General features: G+C 37.2%; 1 protein-coding gene across 1 annotated transcript in view; it reads left to right on the top strand.

Annotated features, from left to right (window-relative positions):
- The first annotated feature begins 75 nt into the window (after positions 1–75).
- Positions 76–22,320, top strand: part of PDE3A (phosphodiesterase 3A, cGMP-inhibited) — a 281,970-nt gene continuing 259,725 nt past the window's right edge. The window contains exon 1 of the mRNA XM_004693230.2: positions 76–1,038. Coding sequence (XP_004693287.2) covers positions 76–1,038 — 963 coding nt within the window. The remainder of the gene's footprint in view (positions 1,039–22,320) is intronic.

Genomic DNA, 22,320 nt, shown 5'->3' with positions numbered 1-22,320 from the left:
GGACTGGCAGACAGCGTGTGTGTGCGCATGTGGGGGCGTCTGGAGGCCCTGGGTGTTCGGTGAAGCGGGCACACCATGGCAGTGCCCCGTGAGGCAGCCCCAGGGGCGGACAAGTCGGGCCCGGGTGAACTGAGTCAAGCCCCCGCGGCGGGTCTGGACGGTCCCCAAAGCGCGGGCCACGAGTGGCTGCGAGTCTCGGGCCGCCGTGGCTGCTGGGGAGACCTGGTGCTGCAGCCGCTCCAGCGCTCCCGGAAACTTTCCTCGGCGCTGTGCGCGGGCTCCCTGTCCTTTCTGCTGGCGCTGCTGGTGAGGCTGGTCCGCGGGGAGATCGGCAGTGAGCTGGAGCAGAGTAAGGAAGCGGCCGCCGCGGAGGAGGAGGAGGAAGCGGCCCCGGGAGCTGAAGGGGGCGTCTTCCCCGGGCCTCGGGGAGGTGCTCCCGGGGGCGGCGCGCCGCTCGGCCCCTGGCTGCAGCCCTCGGCGCTGCTCTTCAGTCTCCTGTGTGCCTTCTTCTGGATGGGCTTGTACCTCCTGCGCGCCGGGGTGCGCCTGCCTCTGGCCGTCGGGCTGCTGGCCGCCTGCTGCGGGGGGGAAGCGCTCGTCCAGATTGGGTTGGGCGTCGGGGAGGATCACTTACTCTCGCTCCCCGCCGCGGGGGTGGTGCTCAGCTGCTTGGCCGCCGCGACATGGCTGGTGCTGAGGCTGAGGCTGGGCGTCCTCATGATCGCCTTGACTAGCGCGGTCAGGACCGTGTCCCTCATTTCCTTAGAGAGGTTCAAGGTCGCCTGGAGACCGTACCTGGCGTACTTGGCCGGCGTGCTGGGGATCCTCCTGGCCAGGTACGCGGAGCAAATCTTGCCGCAGTCCGCGGGGGAGGCTCCGAGGGAGCATTTTGGGTCCCAGCTGATTGCTGGGACCAAGGAAGCTATCCCGGTGTTTAAGCGGAGGAGGCGGTCCAGCTCCGTGGTGTCCGCCGAGATGTCGGGCTGCAGCAGCAAGTCCCATCGGAGGACCTCCCTGCCCTGCATACCGAGGGAACAGGTAAGCACTGGCTGCTCCTCTCAGACTCTCGGGAAAACTCTCGCTAACACTGGGGAATAGGCGCAAAAGTAGAGGGAGTCAAAGTTCTGGATACATAGACTAGAGAAGTGGTTTAAGTTCAGGCTTACTCGGAAACTAGTGAGTTTTTCCCTCCCTCACCCAGTATTTTGTAACCTGAAAAACAACCACGAATAAATAACAAAGCCAGATGGTGTGGTGGAGGGTCTTCCGCAGCTGAACCCACTTGTTTAGAACTGCTACACCTGGCGTATGGGTTCCCTGCAGTTTTAAGTGTTCTCATGCTTTCTTCCTTTAGCAGAAATACTGAATTACTTTAGTTTTTTTTTAGCAGAATTTTAAACTCGTGAATTGCACTGGGTTTGTTTCTATGAAATGTCATTTAAAGTAGCAACTGAATGTTTAAGAAAGTCAGACGATTTTAGAGTAAAGCGTGAAGGTGAGGCATTATACACACTTTCTGGTTTTGCAGCCAAGTTTGACTTGAAGAAACCCCATTTGTTTTTGAGGTAGTTGGGGGCACACGGCCTTACATGCTAAATGTGTTTTATATCATAAAGTTCACTTTGGAGAACAATGTGTGTGAGAACAATGTCTAAATGTGCCAATCATGAGGTGTCAACTAAAAGTAAGTTTTCTTGCACATGCATGCTTATGTGACTTAGAAATTAAATTGGATTTAATCTGTATTATACAGGAAGTATTAATCTGGGAGAATAATATTAACATTGCTGGTGATAGAAATCTTTCAGAAAGGAGAAGAATCAAGAATTAGGAGTTCTTACGAAGTTGGCCTACATAAAAGTTCAATGAATTTGGGGATGATTCTCCTCATTATCATTAAGTATGTTAAAGGCATGGAATACAGCCCCCGTAAAGGACATCAGAGAACAAATCCCAAATTAAAGTAGGAATTGTATCAGAAAAGACTCACTTACGCCTTTAACTCTTACTTCAAGTAGTTTTGACACTTGGGGTAGGGTGGGGTGAGGAGCTGCTTATGTACAGCAAGTGGAAATTTACACTTTTCTCATTTACGTTTCTGCTGTTTTATGGTACTATTAGGGCAACATTAGAGAGTGAGAGGTATTCTAAGGTATATTTTAGGTTATTCTGTGGGCAATCATTTAAGTATTTCTAAGAAATAGCAGTCACCATATGGTGTAGGCGGCTACTTTGTTTCAGCAATGGAGTTGATTACACAGAATGTGATTGTTTGACATTATTTAGCAGAATAGATGACAGCATCATTGCCACTGTTTATTTTAAAACAAATATATTTATTTAGCTGTTCATTGAGATAAAGCAAACATTTCTTGGGCTTAAGCTTACTCTAAGAGTGTAGTTTAAAACAGGCGACTCACTGATTTCCAAATATCTACCCAACTATCTATTTAAGGGTAAACCAATTAGGGAGATACATATTTTAATTTCTTTTCACAATTATAGGAGACTGTGTCTTTTAACAGAATATACTGCTATCCTAATATGTTTAGTATACACTTTATAGGGGAATAATATGATCATTATAAAACTAAACCATAGTTTCTAAGACAACATGTAATCTAATCATTAGTAGCTTGATTTCAAATTAATATCAAATTAATATCATTTAACTTCTGACATTTCATATCAACACTTAAATTATGAAGTTAAAGGTGGATTTAAGATAAGGTATTTAGATAAACTAGACAGAAGTGTTAATTAAGTCTTAGATTTTTTATTGATTTTCTCTGGTTTAAATTGTTAATTGACACATTTAAAAGAAAATATCTGAACATTTATTTTAAAATGTTTTGTTGATCACTACTGTTGAAAATACATGTTTGTAACATCTTTTGTTCATTTTCTTTGGCTACTATTTTTTTAAGGTTATGTTTGAAAGAATATTCTAAAGAGACTATCATAGGGTTTATGGAAAAACAAGGTTACCTTTAGCAGAAGTTTAGATTCTTGAAGTTTTAATGAGGACATGGGTGAGTGTGTACGTGTCCCAAAGACTGCTTTTTATATATGACCCATTAAAAGTTGTTCTGAACATAAATATGGGGGGTGGGTGGGAACTAACATGGAAGAGTATTTATAGCATAGAGCAATATCTCATACGTTAGCTTAACTGTGTGAAAAGTTCAGGAGCTCTGTAGTAAATGACTTATCTGTTTTATCACGAGGAAACAAACGTCTGATTAAGGGTGCAAAGTATACCACTGTCATCTGCATACTTTATGAAGTCGAGAATCAAATAATTCTAAAGCATGTATGTATGTAACACTCTGCCTGTTTCCTGCTGCAGGATTCTTTGGTATAAGAATGTCTTCTCTCAAGACAATATTCAGACTACACGTAAATTTTAAATAGAGGCATAAGAACATAAAGCAAGAGTCTTGCAGACGCTTTGAGAATTTATTTGGACTTTGCTCTTTAAGAGGTTTAAAGGTGAGAGGGTTGCAGCCTCTCCTTCCTATGTGAGTGACAGTGGCCACTTAGGCCCTCTTTCTTTGCTCAATTCTGACTCTGTTCTCTCAGGTCAAGGAGAATAGATGGTAAAATTTATCTAAGACAAATCAACAGGTAGGTGGCTTTCCTTTCCATCTTCCCTCTCTCTCTCCTTTCCTTTAAGCATGCAGTTGGATCTTTAAATTAAATCAGCTATAGATTCTGAGCTTTGTAGAGTAGATGATAAAGGTGACTTCAAGCGAAGGAGATCAGGTGTAGTGTTTTCAGACTCTGGGCATGTATGGGAAAACAAAGAAACGTTTTCCCCCTCTGTCCACCCCCAACTTTGCAGCCTTTGTGGCTTTCAGCTCAGTCCTCGCAGCCCAGAAGAGGCTGATTCTGTGGATTGGTGTGTCTCTCACTGTACTTTTTTGGTGTTAAGAAGGCAGACATTTCCACCAAGGTCTATGTTTCTTGTTTAAGTGGTTGCTTCCATCTGAAAGCAGGTTTGTCTCTCTCAAGTTGCCACTCTCTACACCAAGGGAGCTAGCTAGCATTTCTTGAATTGCTAGATAGCCTGTGTGATTAATGCATGCTATTTTTCAACATAAAGTTTTAATTATACATTTTTTTTTTTTACCATCTGGAGGTTGTATTTGAAGGGCTGTCTCTCTGTTTTCTTTATATATCAAAGGACACAAATGTCCAGTCCTCTGATTACTGTGCCCCTGTTACACATTCATTTTTGAAAGATGCCTAAGTAGGGTCATTTTATTTTAGTTACATGTTAAGCATAAATGAATGTTTTCCTATGGTTTTGCATAGTATAACACAAGGCACATTCATGCATTTGTACCATTTAATGACATACCATTTAATGAAGGAAACAATATCAATCAGAAATGTATAACTATGTTCTTCAGATTGTATATTTAAAAATAAAGATTGTTTCCTACTAGTATTTCTCAAAACTCTTAGTTAAGCGTTATTAGCAAAAATAGATTTTTCATAGGATTATAATGGAATCTGATGGTTGGTTATCAAAAGTAGAATCAAATCTGTCACTGATAGAAGACAAATATTTTCAAGTAAAATGGTAAACAAACAATGACAAAAAAAAAAAGAAAAAACTACAGAAGTAGGTGTGGTTTTCCATGGTAGGCATAGGGTAGGCCAACTTGATCCATCTTGAGTAGACAATATGTTACCTGCCTTTCTGGTATAAATGTAAAATATGGAAGTATTTCTTCTGAAAAAACAGACTATATTGCCCTTTACGTGCCTAAATATATGCAGTCTAACGTATTTCTCAAGTTGAATAAATTTCAGCAACAGTCATGAGTTTTTAATGAAATTGTCACTTCTGTCACATTTCAGTAGTGTACCTCAGCTGATGGTGATACAAAGAGCAATATTGATTATTTATGACTTAGTGACAGAATTAAAATTAATTACTGTCAACTTCTGAAACACTAAAAAGAAAAAACACAATTTTCTTATCCCTTGGGAAAGGTGAGGGAAAGGAATTTTTTTGTGTGTGGGGACAAAATTGGGATTTTACTTGGTGAATACAGATATTTAAAGCATACTAAAAAAATGTTTTAACTGACAGAAATAGTCAGTGAATCTATATAAATTTACAGAGGTTGGAAGGAGTCAAACAGTAATTTTACTCTTTCTGTATTGAGTCAAAAGTGTAAAAAGTAAAACTGTAGAACTGAAAGAAATGCTGTGTATGCCGGGCTGTCATGTTAATTAAATAAACAACCAGAACAGTGAGTCTGTGTATGAAATACATTTTGAAAAGCCTGGGGGAGGGGGTGCAGGCAGGCCAGGGTGAGTGACACTGGCATGCAAAAACATTCATTATATCTGCAGTGACATTTGTGTGACTCAGTTGTATTCTCTTAGGAAATACAGCTTCGACAATAATCTCTTCAGGATTCCCGTTGAATAAAGGCGTTACTGAATTTAATTTCACTTTTACATGAGCTAAATTCTCATTTATCATGTTGGAGTAGGATGTTTGTGAACCTTAAAATTATAAATAGGTCTATATATATTATATTTTAAGATCGTCATTTGATATGGTCTGTGTAGATGCCATTGAAAACTTATGTTCCTTACTCTATGGAGACTCTTTCGTTTACTTGGGACTAGCTTGGAAGTTGTATTTTCCACAAAATACAACTTGTTTTTTGACATGTAGGCTCATGTATGGAGATGGGTGATCAGTGCAGCTATGTGGTATCTGACGAAATTTAGTCAAGCTGACCTACACTTTTATGTTAGGCGATTTTATTTAGTTCTATGAAATTATGCAAGACTGCATTTAATGGAGAATCGTGTACTTAACTATGTGTATCCTAGTTCTTGGAGTCTTCCTCCACCCTTTTCTGTTCTGTGTGATATTTATAATTGCACCTTCTAAAAATATTCTCCAGTACATTACACTGAAAACTCCTTTCTTTCTATGCTTTTTCCAACTTTCATACTTTCAACGAAACTCAGAATTCCGATCAGAATGCATCTTAGAAGTTTCAGAAATTTCCATATTGTTGGTCCTAAAGATGTGCTCTGTCAATATTCAAATGAATATTGTTTCCTTGGTATAGAAACTTAAATCCTTTTAGTACATACATACATACACACCCATTAACTCTTGGTAGTAGTATTTTACAAGGAGGGCCCACCCCCATAAGGTTACCCTCTTATTAACTGTCATCTTAAGTACACAGGTTATATTTCTGGGGGGGAGAATTTCTTCAAGATGTGCATGACTTAAAGATCAGAGGATGATCTGTTGGATAAGTGCTGTCAAAAATATTAACTGGCCATATGTGCATGTAAATATATGCTGTTGTTTAAAGGAAGGTGCTACCTTAGCTAATATGATCCATAAAGGTCTTTGGATAGTTAAGCTACCAAGTGTTATTTCAACACCTTTTATGCATGCATTAGCAATTATTAAATAGCATAGAGCTTGTTTTATATTTAAACCTATGGTCATTCATTTCTTCTCTGAATGGTCATATAAAACTTCATCTGTTTATTTTTATGACTAAAGATGATATATCTTTATTTTCTCATTTATAGTTTATAAGTTTATTTTTGTTTTACTTTGTGTTTGTTTTCTCTATATGCCACATATTTATGAAATCATGTGGGATTTGCGTTCCTCTATCTAGCTTATTTCACTACATGTAATAGTCTACAGGTCCATCATTGTTGCAGATGGTTGGCCCTATCTTTTAATAGCCATATAGTATTTTATTGTGTATGTGTGTATACATGTGACATCTTCATCTAATCATCTTTTGATGAGCTCTTAGGTTGTTTCCAGTTCTTGGCTAATTTTTCCTTGAGGAACTCCATATAGTTCCATTTAGTATACGCTTATAGTATGATCGGAAATAGAGTAACAGCATGATAACACTTAGGACATGTTAAACATCATACACTACAGTAGGATATCTATTTGTTTTTCTCTCTCCAGTAGTTTCTGGTTACGTACAACTTGTTGCAAAAAAATCTGAAGATCCTTAGTTCCATGTAGGCTGTAATTAGGAGGCTAGAGTTAACCTGATTTTAGAGAGAAAGAAACTAAGGGAGAATAAACTAAAATGTAACTGAAATGAACTCTTAACCTACTTCTCTCTTGGGTTTGAATATGCTTTTAAGGAAGCAAAGTGGGAAAGAAAACAGGCTGGTCATTTTGATCATAGGTTTTATTTGTTATTTTACACATTCATAATTACATTAGGTAAATCCCACTCAATGTACAGATAATACAGATCTTTTTTGAGCCCTTACCTTGAATCTCATGGTCATCAAATAGCATTGAGCAGCCCCTGATATTCAAGATTCATAAACAAATGGCAGTTGCATTGCAAAGCCTAACTTTATGGAGTCTTTATCACATCCATAAAGAGTATGCAATGGTAGCTTATATCTTGATTTTTGTTTTCATTTTAGTTATCACATAAATAGATTTTAAAATTCAGGATGTCAAAATTCAGTGTAAAATCTAATGTGTATATCAATAAAGCATTGCTTTGTTAACTGAAACAGCTGGCTGTTTTGTTCACCTAAATTTTTCCTTAAGAATCCATTAAAATAGAAGTCAATAAAATGGAACATTAAAGAAGGCCATAAAGAACTTGAACTTCACCACTTCTACTATTTGATTAGAGATTATTAATTATTATTGACAATTCTGAGTGATTCTTAAAGTTTTTAGGTATAGCTAGTCCTAACATAGTAATGAAAGATATCTTTTAAGATATCATGTATCTGCAGAGGAACTGGAGTGTAGGCCAGACATGTGGGGTGAGAGGATTCACCAGAGACAAAGAGTGGGGAGCAGAACAGATGGCTCTACTGAAATACAGTGCTGAGGGGAGCAGCAGTTAGGACAGGAGAGTTCTGCTATGCCATATATGGGTCAGCTTCCTGGCTAGGATTTGAACTCAGGATGTGGCAGTGATAGTGCTGAAACTTAATCCCTAGGCCACCAGGGGGGCTCATAAATTTTCTTAAGTATATTCATGACCTTTCATCCTAAGAACATAGGTAGCTATAAGGAACATATTATGTCACATGTGGGCACACATGTGCACGTGTGTGCATGCCTGTGGATGTGAGACTTTTTCCTTTGCCAGGAAATTGCTTGGGTTGTATCATTTTAGTAGCGAAACAGTGTCACCCAGTGGCTTTGATGAAAACAGTCCTTTAGAAAGAGATAAGCACTGTCCAATAGAAATAGAACACAAGCTATATATATATAATTTTATTTTCTAATACCCACATAAAAATCTAACATCCACATAAAAAATCAAAGAAACAGGTGAAATCCATGGCTCATTGAATTCATTATGCACGTCACCATCAAGTCAACATTTAAAAAAGTCAGGGTAGTTTGTTGTCTTTCTGAATGAGGTGTAATTGCCTGGTTTTATACTACAATCCATGTGAGTTTGGTGTGAGCACAAGTCAGAGTCAGGAGACACCTGGTTGATGCTCTGACAGCGGACAGTGCAACCTCACTTGGGGAGAGATGAAATTCTTTGGAATGTTAATGTGGCCTCTTCAGTTAGAATGGAAAATCCATGTAATGTTAATGATAGTGCAGTTTTTCAAATTTTATATGTAGTCTCAATAGCTTGTTTTTGTACCACCAGTTCCTCTTAATCATTGACAAATCTGTTTTTCTCTTTTTCTTCATTTCATACTAAGACACATAATTTAAAATGTGATTTTTTAAATTGGAGAGGGAATTTGATTGCATCCTTCATAGGTTAACTTGTAACTTAACCTGATTTATAGCACAATATCAAGATTTCCAGTTAATGATGAGTTTATCTTTCACAGTTTGATTGGTAACAGGGCGTGGAAAGGGATTGCTTACATGTATCTGATCTCATGATTGGTCTATTCAAGGTGATTAGTCTGTAATGGGATTATCTAAAGCCTCTTTAGAAATGAAAGTGCTTACATTTATAGTGTGAGCTGTTATCTTTGTAACTTAGGAAACCAAAGTGGCAAAACTTTAATGGCTGAAAATTATAACAGTATCTTCAAAGGGCTAATGACTTTTCACTGTTGCTTCTGGAAATACTACTTTCATAAACTCACAAAATGAACATAGTTCTATTTTGTGTAGAGAGAGGACTGGAGATTTTAAGTGTGGGGTTTCCAAAGTAGGAATGACATGATGTGGCTTTGCATGTTTTCAAACTATAGAGAGCATTCAGAATAATCTATGGATGAAAAAAGCAGCAATTGAAATGTTACCTTCCATCCTCAAACACAATTTTTTAACTATAGGCCCAATTACAGTGTTAAACTGAGAATCAGTGACAAAATTAATTTTTATACCTGGCATTTCCTTTACACACACAAATGGGTAGAATGGCTCTTAAAAATGCCTTATCATGTATATAATAATTTATATATGTGTGTGGTATTGATAGTGACTTTGATTCTTAAAGTTCCCTTTTTAAAGCAGGATATTTATCTTTGTATTCCAGATTTAGAATAGTGAGATACAGATTTTTTTTAGATATCACAAGGTTCTTCCTTTTCAGAAAGAGCAAAAGGCAATGGGATCTTGAGATATAAAAACGTGCATTTGGCTAAAATGAGATTACGTTCCACTTGCTCATTCAAGGGAAGCCGACTTGGTTCAGACTTCTTTCAGTACCCAGCTGAAGGATAAAATGTCACAGTCATACGTGTGACTTCAAAGAATTTGTATTTGAGCAATATTAGTCACTTGCCTGCGCCAATTTTGAAATTGCTTAAATTAAGGAAGAGGTTGGTCTTGTAAAATGTGGAGGGGACCAGTGTTCTTTTCCCACAGTTGTATCTTTCACATAATGCATTCTATTTCATGTTTCTTTAAACGAATAGATTCTTCTCTCTCAGAGTGTGTTGAAAAATTTAAGGAATGCCTTTCTATCTCCCACACCCCACCTTACCTTTTCAGAATATTGAAATTATTTTATACAAGAAGCTTGTGGTTTTGATTTAATAGGATTTTAATTAAAATTTTCCATCTTCCAAAGTAATTTTAAATAACTGAATATTTATGCTATGTCTGTGGCAAAGGTTTCCTCCTTTCCAGGTATAATCCACTTAAATAAACCTAATGGAAATTTGAAGTCATAGAAATAATATTTTGGGGGCAATGTTTTATTTTGTGGCAGCCCGTGTGGATTCCACATTTTTAAATTAGTGTGAACATGAGTAAAGGAAATTGTTTTTATTTTTAAAATAAGTATTTAGAGGATCAAATGAACAGATCCACTTAAGAAGTGCGGTCCAGGGGGTGATGTTTGTCCTTGTGATATGAAATACCCCCTTGTTGGGGAGTTGGTATTTGAAGGCCTGACTCAGCAATAGTCTCAGAAAATCTGGGAAAAGAGGGAACCTATTGAGTGGCCTAGACTACCTTGAAAATTGACTTTCTAGTTTCAGCCACTAAAAAACATTAGATCCAGATCCTATGAGTTTTCATTATAAAAGAAATCAAGCCGTTTAGTCTCCTTGTGTCAGCCATAAATGATTCCTTGGAAACTCCTGGCCTAGTGCCTTGCTAATTGTAGGTACTGGCTAGCCTGCAGGATAAGTGCATGGAAAAAAAAAGAGAGAGATAACTTCTAATCAGAAGTATTTATCCCCTCAATCTCTGGAGATTGAGCTACTGATTAAGCCAGTTAAAGTAAATTTCCATATGGAGAAGAAAAGAAAGAAAGTCTCTTCACAGGCAGATGAACTTATTTTTCAAATATGATGCTCCTATTTTTATTACTTTAAAAAATATTCTCTTGCATGTGTCAGATAAGGAATGAATTGCCCTGGGTTCTTACTGGAAGGAAACCCCGTGTTCAGCATGAGTCCTAGATATTTATTTTTAGCTTACTCCCAACTGAAAATAAGCAAAGCCACCACCAAGATCAGTGTAGAGTAAACTTCACAAGATCCTCTGAATCAAGTGTAGTTTTCAGGAAAATTGAAAATCAAGTTTTGTTTTCATTGTCAGCGAATACATTAATTATAAAGAATCAACTATGAGTTTATTGCTGTCACTTTCTACAAAGTACTGGCAGGTGTCCTTCCTGTCTCACTGTTCATAGTCCTGTAAGGGGTTCTCAATTTCTCCTTTATTTCCTGAAAATTCTATTGTAAACTACTGTCTCTATTTTATCTTTTAATTGGGATCAATTACAAAATATGCTTTGAGCCAGTTACTCCTAGAGATGACTTTGTGGAATTAGCTTTTTTCCCCCTTTGGCTTGTGTTTTTATTTCACTTTACCTTTCTCTCTCTTCCTCTTTCCCTCCTTTTCTTCCTCCCTCCCTTTCCTTCTCCCCTCCCCTCCCCCTACCCATTGGCTTGTTTATAATGTTATTCAGCTGTCATCCTAATCCAGTTATACTGAATTAGCTAGGTGTTTGGTAGCATAAATTCACCAGATAAATCAGAGGCACCTTTTTTGTGTATCTTAGGTGGTTTTGCCTTTATAAAACTAGGAGTATAGTGTTTTTAAAAAGTTACTTCTTTTCAGAAAACCAGTTTCCTTTAGTCTTTGGATGTCAAATGATCTCATATATAGATTTTGAGGAAGGTGACCATTTCTGAAAACTTAGAGTTTGAGATCTCTTTGTTATTTTTTAATATTATTTCTAATTGAAAGCATAAATCACAAATTGAGACAATTTTTGCAAGTTAATTTATATTTTGAAACAGTCAAATTATGTTCTTATAAACAAGCCATTTCTGAATTTAAAAAATTAGAAGCAAAATCCTTGAGTTATATTTTCATTTGAGGATAGGAAAGTAACTAACTATGTCTGTATCATCTTAAATATTTTATTCTTAGTAGTTTGGATTTGCTATAATTGGGAGATACCATACCACCTTTGAAAGCTTTGGGAAGTTACCAGTGGTAGTATGGTGGGCAGATTGTAAATGCATATTGAAGTAGTGCCATCAAGATTGGTATTTTACTTTTTTGAGGGGTAGGAATGAATTCTTTAATACATTTTATTTAGGGTCCTAATTTTACATAAATACACGCACACACCATATATATCTTGCTCTAAAAAAATCTGATAGTTGAACTTTTTTTTCCTTCCAACCAACTTTTTTCTTGTCTTTTGCCTTCCAAAAGAAGTACACATTTTGTTCTGGTTTTTAGGAATGCAACAGCGCTAGCTACCTCTACCTGGAAACAAACTCTAATGAAATAGCTCAACTTCTTTCAATTATTAGTTGTAAGGGCACTTTAATATTTGATATAAGTTGGTGTTGAAGTTTTATTATAAACATTTTTATATTTAAATTTTTAATAAATCTAAGTTGTCTCATCTAAGTTGTCTCCCCTTCAAAAGATGTATTTGTAGCTTATGCACTAAAATCTTACACTCTAGTATAGCAAAAATAGTAGACTTTTCAAGGAAAATTCAGGACTTTGTCTTTGAATCAGCTAATAAATCACATTTTTTTACCTATTGGCATTTTGTCAATACATACCAAAATTTCCTATAGAAAAGTGCTTCTCTTGTTTTCTTACCACTTAGTTAGCTCTTTTGTCCTCCTGTAGAGCCCTTCAGTAATAGATAGGCTCTGTATAAAAATTTAAATTACAATAGCTTGAGAGCCCTGTAACTGTTAAGAGTTTGTTAACTCCAGGGGTTGATATTTGATTATGAAATATTTTTAAATACTTTTGGGATAAGGGATTTTGAAACATGCAAAATGAAGTGTTTTTAATCACATGGGAAAATGCTCTGATGATGGAGAAGGTAATCCAGAGACAAATTTGAGGCTCCGACAATAATTAGATAAAGAGCAGAAAGGCAAGCTGTTCTGCAATCTGTAAGTTTTTAGTCTTGCACAGTCTTTATAATCAAACAAGGTAAAACTTGATATAGAAATAGTCATTATAGTCATTTGTGTTTTCAGGGCTGCTGGGCCATAGTCTTGAGATATACACTCATGGCAATAGAATCACTGGTGTCTTGTGATGGCGACGGTCCATCAAAGTGGGTAAAACACTCAAAAGTAAAATTCTTTTGCATCCCTGATCCCTCATCCAGATGGATAGACAAGCTGAAGTCTCTTTCTCTAATGAGTAGAAGTCTCACTGATGCCCATTCTTCTGAAATTGGTCCCTGAAACCACACATTGGCTTAGGCACACTTTCTGTAACTTTACCTGAAAGTACAGTTTTATAAAAAAAAAAAAAAACAAACCTATACACATGTGCTGTAATACATACACACATCTTGAAATATACTTCCATTTTTACAAAGGCTCTTAGGCCTATTTTAATGTTAAAAAATGGCAAAAGGATTGTTTTGCCATAGCTGAGATCTGTTAAGATGGATATGAGAACAAATAACGTTCTCAAGGAGAGAAAGGTCTTTATATACCATGTGTGAAGAGAGATTTGAACCTATTTCACTGATACTAGGGACAGTAAGTTTGCAAATAAAAATAATCTTTCAAAGTAATTAATATTAAAACAATTTGCCTGAAAGAACCTATGTACCAAGTATTTATAAATATAGTATCATTTCGTATAATTTGATGCATAATCTATGGATAAAATGAGTGTTTTTATACTTCAAAGTATTATCTGTAACATATGCAGAAACATTAAAAGTTTTTTTCTAAATTTTGCTTTCTCTGTATCTGAGTTACACTAGGTAACATTATGTTCAATTTTGCTTCTCAGGATTTTGTTACTTTTTCTTTCCTTTTCCTGCATAGGACAAAAGAATTTTGTATACTTTCATTTGCTATTGCTTAAGTTAGGGAATCTGGCTAGGAAGCAGTGTGTCTGCAATATTTTACACATTAATTCCATATTTAGGATTATTAACATGCTTTCTCATTTGACTAATTATACATTCACATGAGAATAAATTTGAAAGTAAAGTATTAAACCCGTTTTCATGAGTACATACAAAATTGAAGACACCTGAACTCCTCTACCCCCTAAAAAATTCTCTCTACGAATAAATATAGGAGTAGACATGAAGATTAAGTGGGGAGGATGGTCCCTTAGCTGAGGCGGTGTGACCCAGGGTCTCTGAACTGCATACAGTGTGGAAAGCAGTGTTACCTCAATTAAAAAAAAAAAAAAGCGTTCCATCCTGTCTTTTAATGTTCTATGAAAAAAACATCAGCAGATGAACATTAGCTGGTTATGTTTTGAGGTAGCTGAATTAGGACACAGAGACGAGGTTAAGTATTGCTTTGCTCTGTGTGTGTGTGCGTGTGTGTGCTTGAGGCTGGGGATGAAAGCAAGGGTGCTTTGCAGTATGAGGTTAGCATCTGGCTGGAGTCCAACTCAGCCTTGCAGGTGAGAGAGCCACTTTTTCCATAGAACGAGGAGGGGTTGTCTTTCACAGAGGCACTGCAATAATAAAAATGTAGCTCATCAATCAGAATGGCAGGTTATTAACATACACTGGGGAATTAATGGTAAGGCAGACCAGAGTACCAGGACTTACTGACACATATTTCTTGTTCCTAGTGGGAACGTCACCTTTGGCATGGTTAACTCCTAGTCCTGACTGAACTGGGGATCTCAGGGTGTGGGAATTCCCCTTGGAACGCGTACACTGCCATGTTTTTTGTTCCAGAATCTTTGAAGGATGCCCACAACAGGCTAGTGAGCATGGGATTGTTGGAGGAGGGTGTAAAATGAACTGCCCTTATCCCCTGCCCCAGCTTATATAATAAAGACACTTCATTACCAGATTATGACAGTGTCCAGTGATAAATACTTTGACATACAGAAAGTTAGGAGAACTTTACCTTCCAGAAAGACCACAGCTAACTTTAATGCTCAGATACCATCACCCTCTTAACACACATTTCTCGTAAAATTCTGTTTGCCCTTCTGACTTCTCTTTTTCATTTATGATTGACTATTTCATGTGCTGATGTTTTAGTAAGCAACTTTGTTACAGTATAAAGAATTTGTCTAAAAAAGAAAAAAAAAATAAGACCATACCTTTAAAAGAATGTTTTGCTGTATTTTTCCTGTGGGCTTGAGGTCTGGAGGGGAAGGGGTTGGGTGGAAGGACTTTGGGTGGAAGGACTGGATACCAGGTGTGGATTCTGGAAATGACAATTGGAACAGGCAATAGGAGTTGTGATGGGAAATTTGAAGACATAAGGTAGAGAAGGCTGAGGACGGGGTGTGGGGAGTAGGAACAAAATGAAGAACAAATTGTCTTAAGATCAGGCTGAGGAATATGAACATTATCATTTGTGCACCGGAAGTTGTTAAGGGCATTTTTAAGCAGAGTGATGTCTTGAATAGTAGCGTATCCCTATAGAGACACTGAAGTGGGTGAACCTGTGGAGGTGAAAAGGGAAGAGGACTTAAGGAGAAAAGAGGTTCAGCAGTATGCAGGATTATCAGTGATTAATGGCAGAAGGTGTGAACACAGCGAGACCAAGAAAGAATTATTGACTCCATAGAAACACAGAGGGGATATTGTAGAGGGGATGGGGAAGAGAGGACAGGGCAGAGGAGTGGTAGAGTTGGGCTTGGGGAATTGGGCCCTGGAGTTCTGGTGAAGTGAGGCACCTGCACATGCTCGGGGTGAAGTTTTACTCTCCAAATTATACAGTGGTGTGTGAACCATCAGCAAACCAATACAATAGAAACACTGTCTGAACAGTCCCGGCAGTTGTGAACTGGGAAGCTAGAAAGACCATGTACTATCTTGAGAGAAGCATCTGAAGATCAGTTTTTATTTGTTGGAGGTTGAAGGTGTGGAGGAAGGATGCTGTTTGTCTGATTTGGAAAGAGTCAACAGTTGTCATTTTTCACAATGGCACATGGCCTTGTTTGCTTGAAGGTGCTCTCTGTTTGCAGAAAGCATTTGACTGTCAGTGTGACTTCTGCTCACCCTGTATATACATGCTTTTTTCCAAGACAAGAAACCTCTTGTGCCCTCTCTCTAGCTGTAAACACAGGAAGACTCTGAACTTTGGCCACCTTCATCAATAAAAGGAATATCCTCCTATTTAAGATTAGACTTTAAATAGAGTCCTAGTTACTCTCATGCTGCCTGTGACTGTGCAGGTGCCTCTCTTTTGCTTTCTTCTTTTCCTAATAAACCAGCCCTTTTAAAAAGTGTAAACAAATAAATAAATGAGCCTGTAATCTTAAAGGGTGGACAACTGTGTGCTCTGGTGCTGAATCTGAACAGAGCGATCAGGGACTCTGTGGAGATTGCTGCTTCTGTGTAACCCTCTGGCAGTCCCTGAGGTGACAGACTGAAAGCTCCTAGTCACATTTTCAAAGTACATGGGTTAGATTCTCGTCACTGACCACATGAATTCTGGGACATGTGACTAGTTAAAGATTTATTTTATCAACTGAGACAAGCTAGGAAGCCCAGAGCAGTTAAATTTGTAAAATTATGTGATCAAGTTCCATTGTGATGTTTTCATTCTTGGTACTCTTCTAAACTTGCTTTTTGTTGTTATGTATTCCTGTTGGATATTTGGAGGACTTAAGCATTAATTAATTAAAAAATAATTTATAGATATAAGTGAAATTTACTGTTTTTTTTTTTTCCTTCCTTCTTATAATGTATGTGCTCCTTTCCCTAGAAAGCAACACTGTCGTGTCATAGGTTTGGGGAATTTACAGGAATGCCAAATAACCCTCAAAATGGTCCACATTAAGTTTTTGATTAACCACAATGAGGAAGAACAGTGTGTCCTTCCAGACTATTTCAGCTCCTCTTCCTCTTTCCCCCTCCCCCACTCCCCTACCCCACATCTATTTTCTTTTTGGAACTTGTTGTCATTTGAAAGTAAGAATTCCATAGCCTGGTGCAGTCATTTAGAAGTGGTCTAATTGAAACAAAACAGAGTGTGACTGTCAACTTCTTTCTACAAAATAATTTATAGACAATTATCTACTTGTTTAAGCACCAACCTCATATCCTATCAAATTCTATCAAAATGTGGATATGTAAGGGGATTTTGTATAATTCTTTTACATACTTGCTTACAAATCACCAATCTAGAAACAAGCCCTATAAGAGATATTCAAATTATATTTTCATTTTGTTTACTATTTTTTTTGTGGCCAGTAAAATAAAACTTATCTTTAATATTTGGTAGGATAAAAATTTGAAGATCTTTACCTGAGTTAGTTAATTCTAAGCCCTGTCTGCCTGGATTGTTCTTTAGTACTTCAGACCTTCTGCTTGTGTTTGATTCAGGTGACAGCTGGAAGGTAGCCAAGGTTCCTGCAGTATGAAATATCTTCTGGTAATTTGTTTGGCTAAATAGTGAAAAGAGGGTGAAGAAATACAGTGATGTAAAACTTGGTTAAGTTTTAGGAAATTGCAGATATTTTATCTATCCCCTGTCTCTTAATTCACAGTCGACCCTGTACATGATAGCAATCTGTAGCCTTAGGTTCTTTTGATGGAAAACCATGAATAGGAAAAGGATGAGTATAACAATAGAATATTTGTCCAGAGTTTTGTATACGATACTTAACAAATTTTAAAGCTATTTGGAAAATTTATAATTATCACCCATACTCTCTGAAATGTAGCTGGTAAAGTAAGACTTGAGAATTGCTATGTGGGTGTTCTTGGAAATATTGTCAATGGTGACTATTAGTTTGCTTTAAAAATCTTCACATTAAGCATTTTCAGCTATTAAGCAATGGGCCATAAAACAGTTTTGCCATTAAAAAAGAATTGGTTACCAGTTTGGTTTCATTTCTACACTGACAGAATGGGAAATTAAACTTCACTAACTACATGTAATTATATTCTAATATAGTAGCATATGATCTGCCCTTAATTCTGATTTCATATTTCTAGTAAAACTGATGACCAAAAAGTAGAGAACAGTGTGTCACAATATGAAAGAACAAAAGAAGAGAAGTGCTTCAGTATAATCCAGGAAAGAAAATCACTTCTCTGTGCAATGTTTCTACACCTCTATACACATGTTCAACCCTACTTCAGTATTTCATATTTTGTTATATGATTCACATTAAGCATCTACACAGTTTCAAATGTATTAAATTATTTTATATTTCATGTTTTTGAAATGGGATTTGTATCTGACTAGATGTTTTACTTTTATCTTTTTAATTTAGTTATTAATTTTCCATATTCTGTGATGTTCTCAATGCCCTTCTTTTTTTATTTTATTTTCTTTGATGGTAAAATTGCCTTCCAGCCAGTGAGTTAGTTATGCAATGAAAATACATGCAACGCAACTTAGAATCCTGGGTGATACAAGATAGCCTTTTCCTCTTCCTCCTCCTGAGTCCTTTAAGATCAGTGACAATGGTGCTTTTGTGTTTTACAAGGGTGATTATTCCTGGTAGGCTTTTCTAGCCACTGACCACTGTTGATGCTGCTATGTGGTCTCAGGGAAGACCTTCCTTCCTGAGTCAAGACTGTACTGAGCAAAAGTTCTGATGTGAATTTCAATTCTACTGGGTATGCTGAAATAAGAAAAATAAAACTTCCAAATCACAGCTCAGTCGAAATTTTGTCCAAGCAGGGTATAAACCTAATTGGTGGGTCAAGCGAGCATTTGCTTTCCTGTACCAAGTTCCTGCAGGGAGAGATATAAATAAAGACAGCTTAGAGGAAGGGCCTTTTCAGGAGTTTCCTTGGACAGCAGTGAACTATTCTTGCAAGAGGCAATATTTGCCTCAATTTTTACAGGTCGTTTGGATTTCACTTTTGACTCTAATTACTGGTTTTCTAACCTTGAATGGCAGACTATTTCATATTTTTTCTCATAAAGTTATGCTTCATTATTTATTTTCTATAGTTTATGAGTTCATGCCTGGAACTTACAGGGAAATCATTTTTTAAAAATGGGGTCAAGAGTAGCTAGAACACCAAATGTTATAAAAAAAATATTTCTGCTTTAAAGACGGTATGAATTACTTTTTCATGAGTTGGGATAAATAAGAAACCTCTTTGTGGTACTTCGGGCAACAAATGAAGGTTTACTTTATTTGGCATCGGAATGAAATGGTCTGCTAAACTGAGAGTTGGACCTGAAATGTTTTTTATCAAATATAGTTAAATATTGATTTGTATAGTTACTGGGCTATGGGAAAGACATTGTCATTCTTTAGCACCCTACATATTATTTCAGAAGTACCGAATTCTATACTTGTAAACTCCACTGAAGAAAATAGAATTTTAACAAGTTAGTCAAACACACACATACACATACACACACACACACCAAATCTTGAGTCAGTTCTCTGGGTGTCCAAAGTTTTAAACAGAGTATTATATTTATCGTCCACTGGGGCTGATTTTTGTCCCCGGTGGACATTTGGCAAAGTCTGAAGATACTTGATACTTTTGGCTGTTGGGACTTGGGGTGTGTGACCAGTGAGCAAGTTGTGGGAGAGGTCAGGAAGGCCACTACCATCTTACAAATGCCAGGGCAGCCTCCAAAGCAAAGAATTATCTGACCTGAAATATCAGTGTGCCCAAGATGGGGCTGATGCATTTGTTTTATTATTGGAAAATGGAATGGAGGGAAATTGAGTGCTTTCTTTCTCTCAGTGTGGAGATGGTGATAGCAGGATCCCTGGGTGAACGGATTAAGTACAGGGTGGTGGTTAGGGTACGTGGTTTCCTAACAGAATGGAGTTCCTGTTTTTACTGCAACCTCTTATTAGCCATCTGACTTTGGGTGAAATGAAAAAAATCTCTCTCTCGGGCTGAATGTATTCATTTATACATTGTGGATAATAACTTGTATCTTTTGGTTTTGTTTGATAATTTCCTAAGATCTTGAGTATCTTTAGGACAGATCGTAAGTATTTCTCTGCAATTTGAAGAGTAAGTGTCATCTGTGAATACATACAGATATTATCTGTCTTTCCTTAGCTAGATAGATAGATATAGATAGATATCTGATACAGAGATGTAGATATAGTTATGTATCTGATATACATAACTATATATATCTAGGTATAAATAGCTACACATAGATAAAGATATATATCTGCTAAAACAGAAAGAATATTTTATAGCCTGGAAAATAATGTATTATTCAATACAGGAAGCGAAATTTAAAATTGCCAATTAGCAGTAAAAACCACCAATGGTCTTCATTAAAAAGAAAAAGGGGTTCAAAAAATTACATTGTTATGTTTTGTTTGAATTTTTTAAATAAGCCTATATTTTTGTAATATGTGACAATACGAAAACCTTTGTAATTTCTCAATACCAATGTTGAAATATACAATCTGTCTTAAAACATCATTGTTCTAATTTGTAGTTACCCTTTTGGCTAGTTCATTAGTTTTCTTTTTTTTTTTTTTAAATATAATACTTTATTTTTACATTATTTTGTACATTTTTTTTCATCTCAATTGTAATCCCCGTGGGTTTTCCATCACCGAGTCAACAGTGTGCCATCACCATAGTCCCATGCACTTCCTCCCCTCCCCCACCATTTTTGATCCCATTCCCCATTTCACCCCCACAAAATGTCTCTGGTATATGACTGTTCATTATTTTATTATTTTCTTGCCTGGTCCATTATACTCCTGCTATGAGCAAAACCATCTGGTATTTTTCTTTTTCTTTTGGGTTTATCTCACTAAACATGATCTTTTCCAGCTCCATCCAAGTTGTTGCAAAAGACATGTGTTTCTTTTTTTTTTTTTTGGTTGCTGAGTAATATTCCATTGTATATATGTACCACATCTTTTTAATCCAGTCATCTACTTTTGGGCATTTGGGCTGCTTCCATGTTTTCCCAATTGTAAATAAAGCAGCAATAAACATGGGGGTGCAGGTATCTTTTTGAATCAGTGTTTTTGTGTCTTTTGGGTCCTCAGAGTGGGATTGCTGGGTTGTAAGGAAGCTCCATGTTTAGCAGTTTGAGGAACCTCCAAACAGTTTTCCATAGTGGTTGTACTAGTTTGCATTCCCACCAGCAGTGCAGGAGAGTTCCTTTTTCTCCACATCCTCGCCAACATTTGTTGTTGCTAGTTGTTTGAAGATGTGCCATTCTCACTGGGGTGAGGTGGTATCTCATTGTGGTTTTAATTTGCATCTCCCTTATTACGAGTGATGTTGAACATTTTTTCATATGCTTGTTGGCCATATGCATTTCCTCTTTGGAGAAGTGTCTTTTTAGCTCTTCTGCCCATTTTTTGATAGGGTTGTTTATTTTTGTTGAGTTTCGTCAGTTCTCCGTATATTTTTGTGATCAGTCCTTTATCACTGCTTTTGTGTGAGAAAATGTTTTCCCAATTAGTGGGCTGTCTGTTTGTTTTTTGTAATGTCTTTTGCTGTACAGAAGCTCTTTAACTTGATGTAGTCCCATCTATTTATCCTTGCCTTCACTATTGTGGCATTGGGTGCTCTATCTTTAAAGATGTCACGGAAGTGTTGTGTAGTGTTTGGCCCATCTTTGTTTCCAGGTATTTTATGGTTTCCATTCTTATGTCTAGGTCTTCAATCCACTTCACGTTGATTTTTGTGAAGTGTAGTGATCTACGCTTGGAGAATTGTGAAGTAAATTCCTAAGGCAATAGTAATAAATAATGCTTGAATTATATGTATTCGATTTCCTTCTATTAAGCTGTGATGTGCTCAGGTGATTGATACTCCTGATGCTAATAGTACGGAAGTATTAAGTAAAGGTACTTCTAATGGGTTTAAGGGGTGGATTCCTGCTGGTGGTCAGAAACCTCCGAGTTAGTGTGTAGGGGCTAAGCTTGAATGGTAGAAGGCTCAGAAAAACCCAGCAAAGAAGAAGACTTCTGAGATAATGAAGAGGATTATACCATATCGGAGTCCTTTTTGTACGATAGGGGTATGGTATCCTTGGAATGTGCCTTCTCGTACAATGTCTCGTCATCATTGGTACATAGTAAGTGAGTTACCTAATAGGCCTATGCACAATAATACAGGTGAGTTAAAGTGAAATCATATAACTAAGCTGGATGTCAAGAGTAAAGCAGAAAGTGCTCCTGTTAGTGGCCATGGGCTGGGGTTAACTATATGGTATGCATGTGTCTGGTGTGTCATTAGGTATTATCGTGTAGATATAGGCTAACTAAAAGTGTAAATACACTTTTTTTGATTTTTGTAGAGTGAGGTAGTGATCTAGTTTCATTTTTTTGCATGTAGCTTCCCAGTTTTCCCAGTACCATTTGCTGAACAAATTTTCTTTGTTCCATTGTATCTTCTTTGCTCCTTTGTCAAAAATTAGCTGTCCATAACTTGTGGGTTTACATCTGGGTTTTCTATTCAAATCCACTGGTCT

The sequence above is a fragment of the Condylura cristata genome, unplaced genomic scaffold, assembly GCF_000260355.1.
Source record: "Condylura cristata isolate star-nosed mole 26May11 unplaced genomic scaffold, ConCri1.0 scaffold00036, whole genome shotgun sequence".
Classification (NCBI taxonomy): Eukaryota; Metazoa; Chordata; class Mammalia; order Eulipotyphla; family Talpidae; genus Condylura; species Condylura cristata.
Note: the sequence above shows the minus strand (reverse complement) of the source record. Positions and strands in the feature narration are given on the sequence as shown.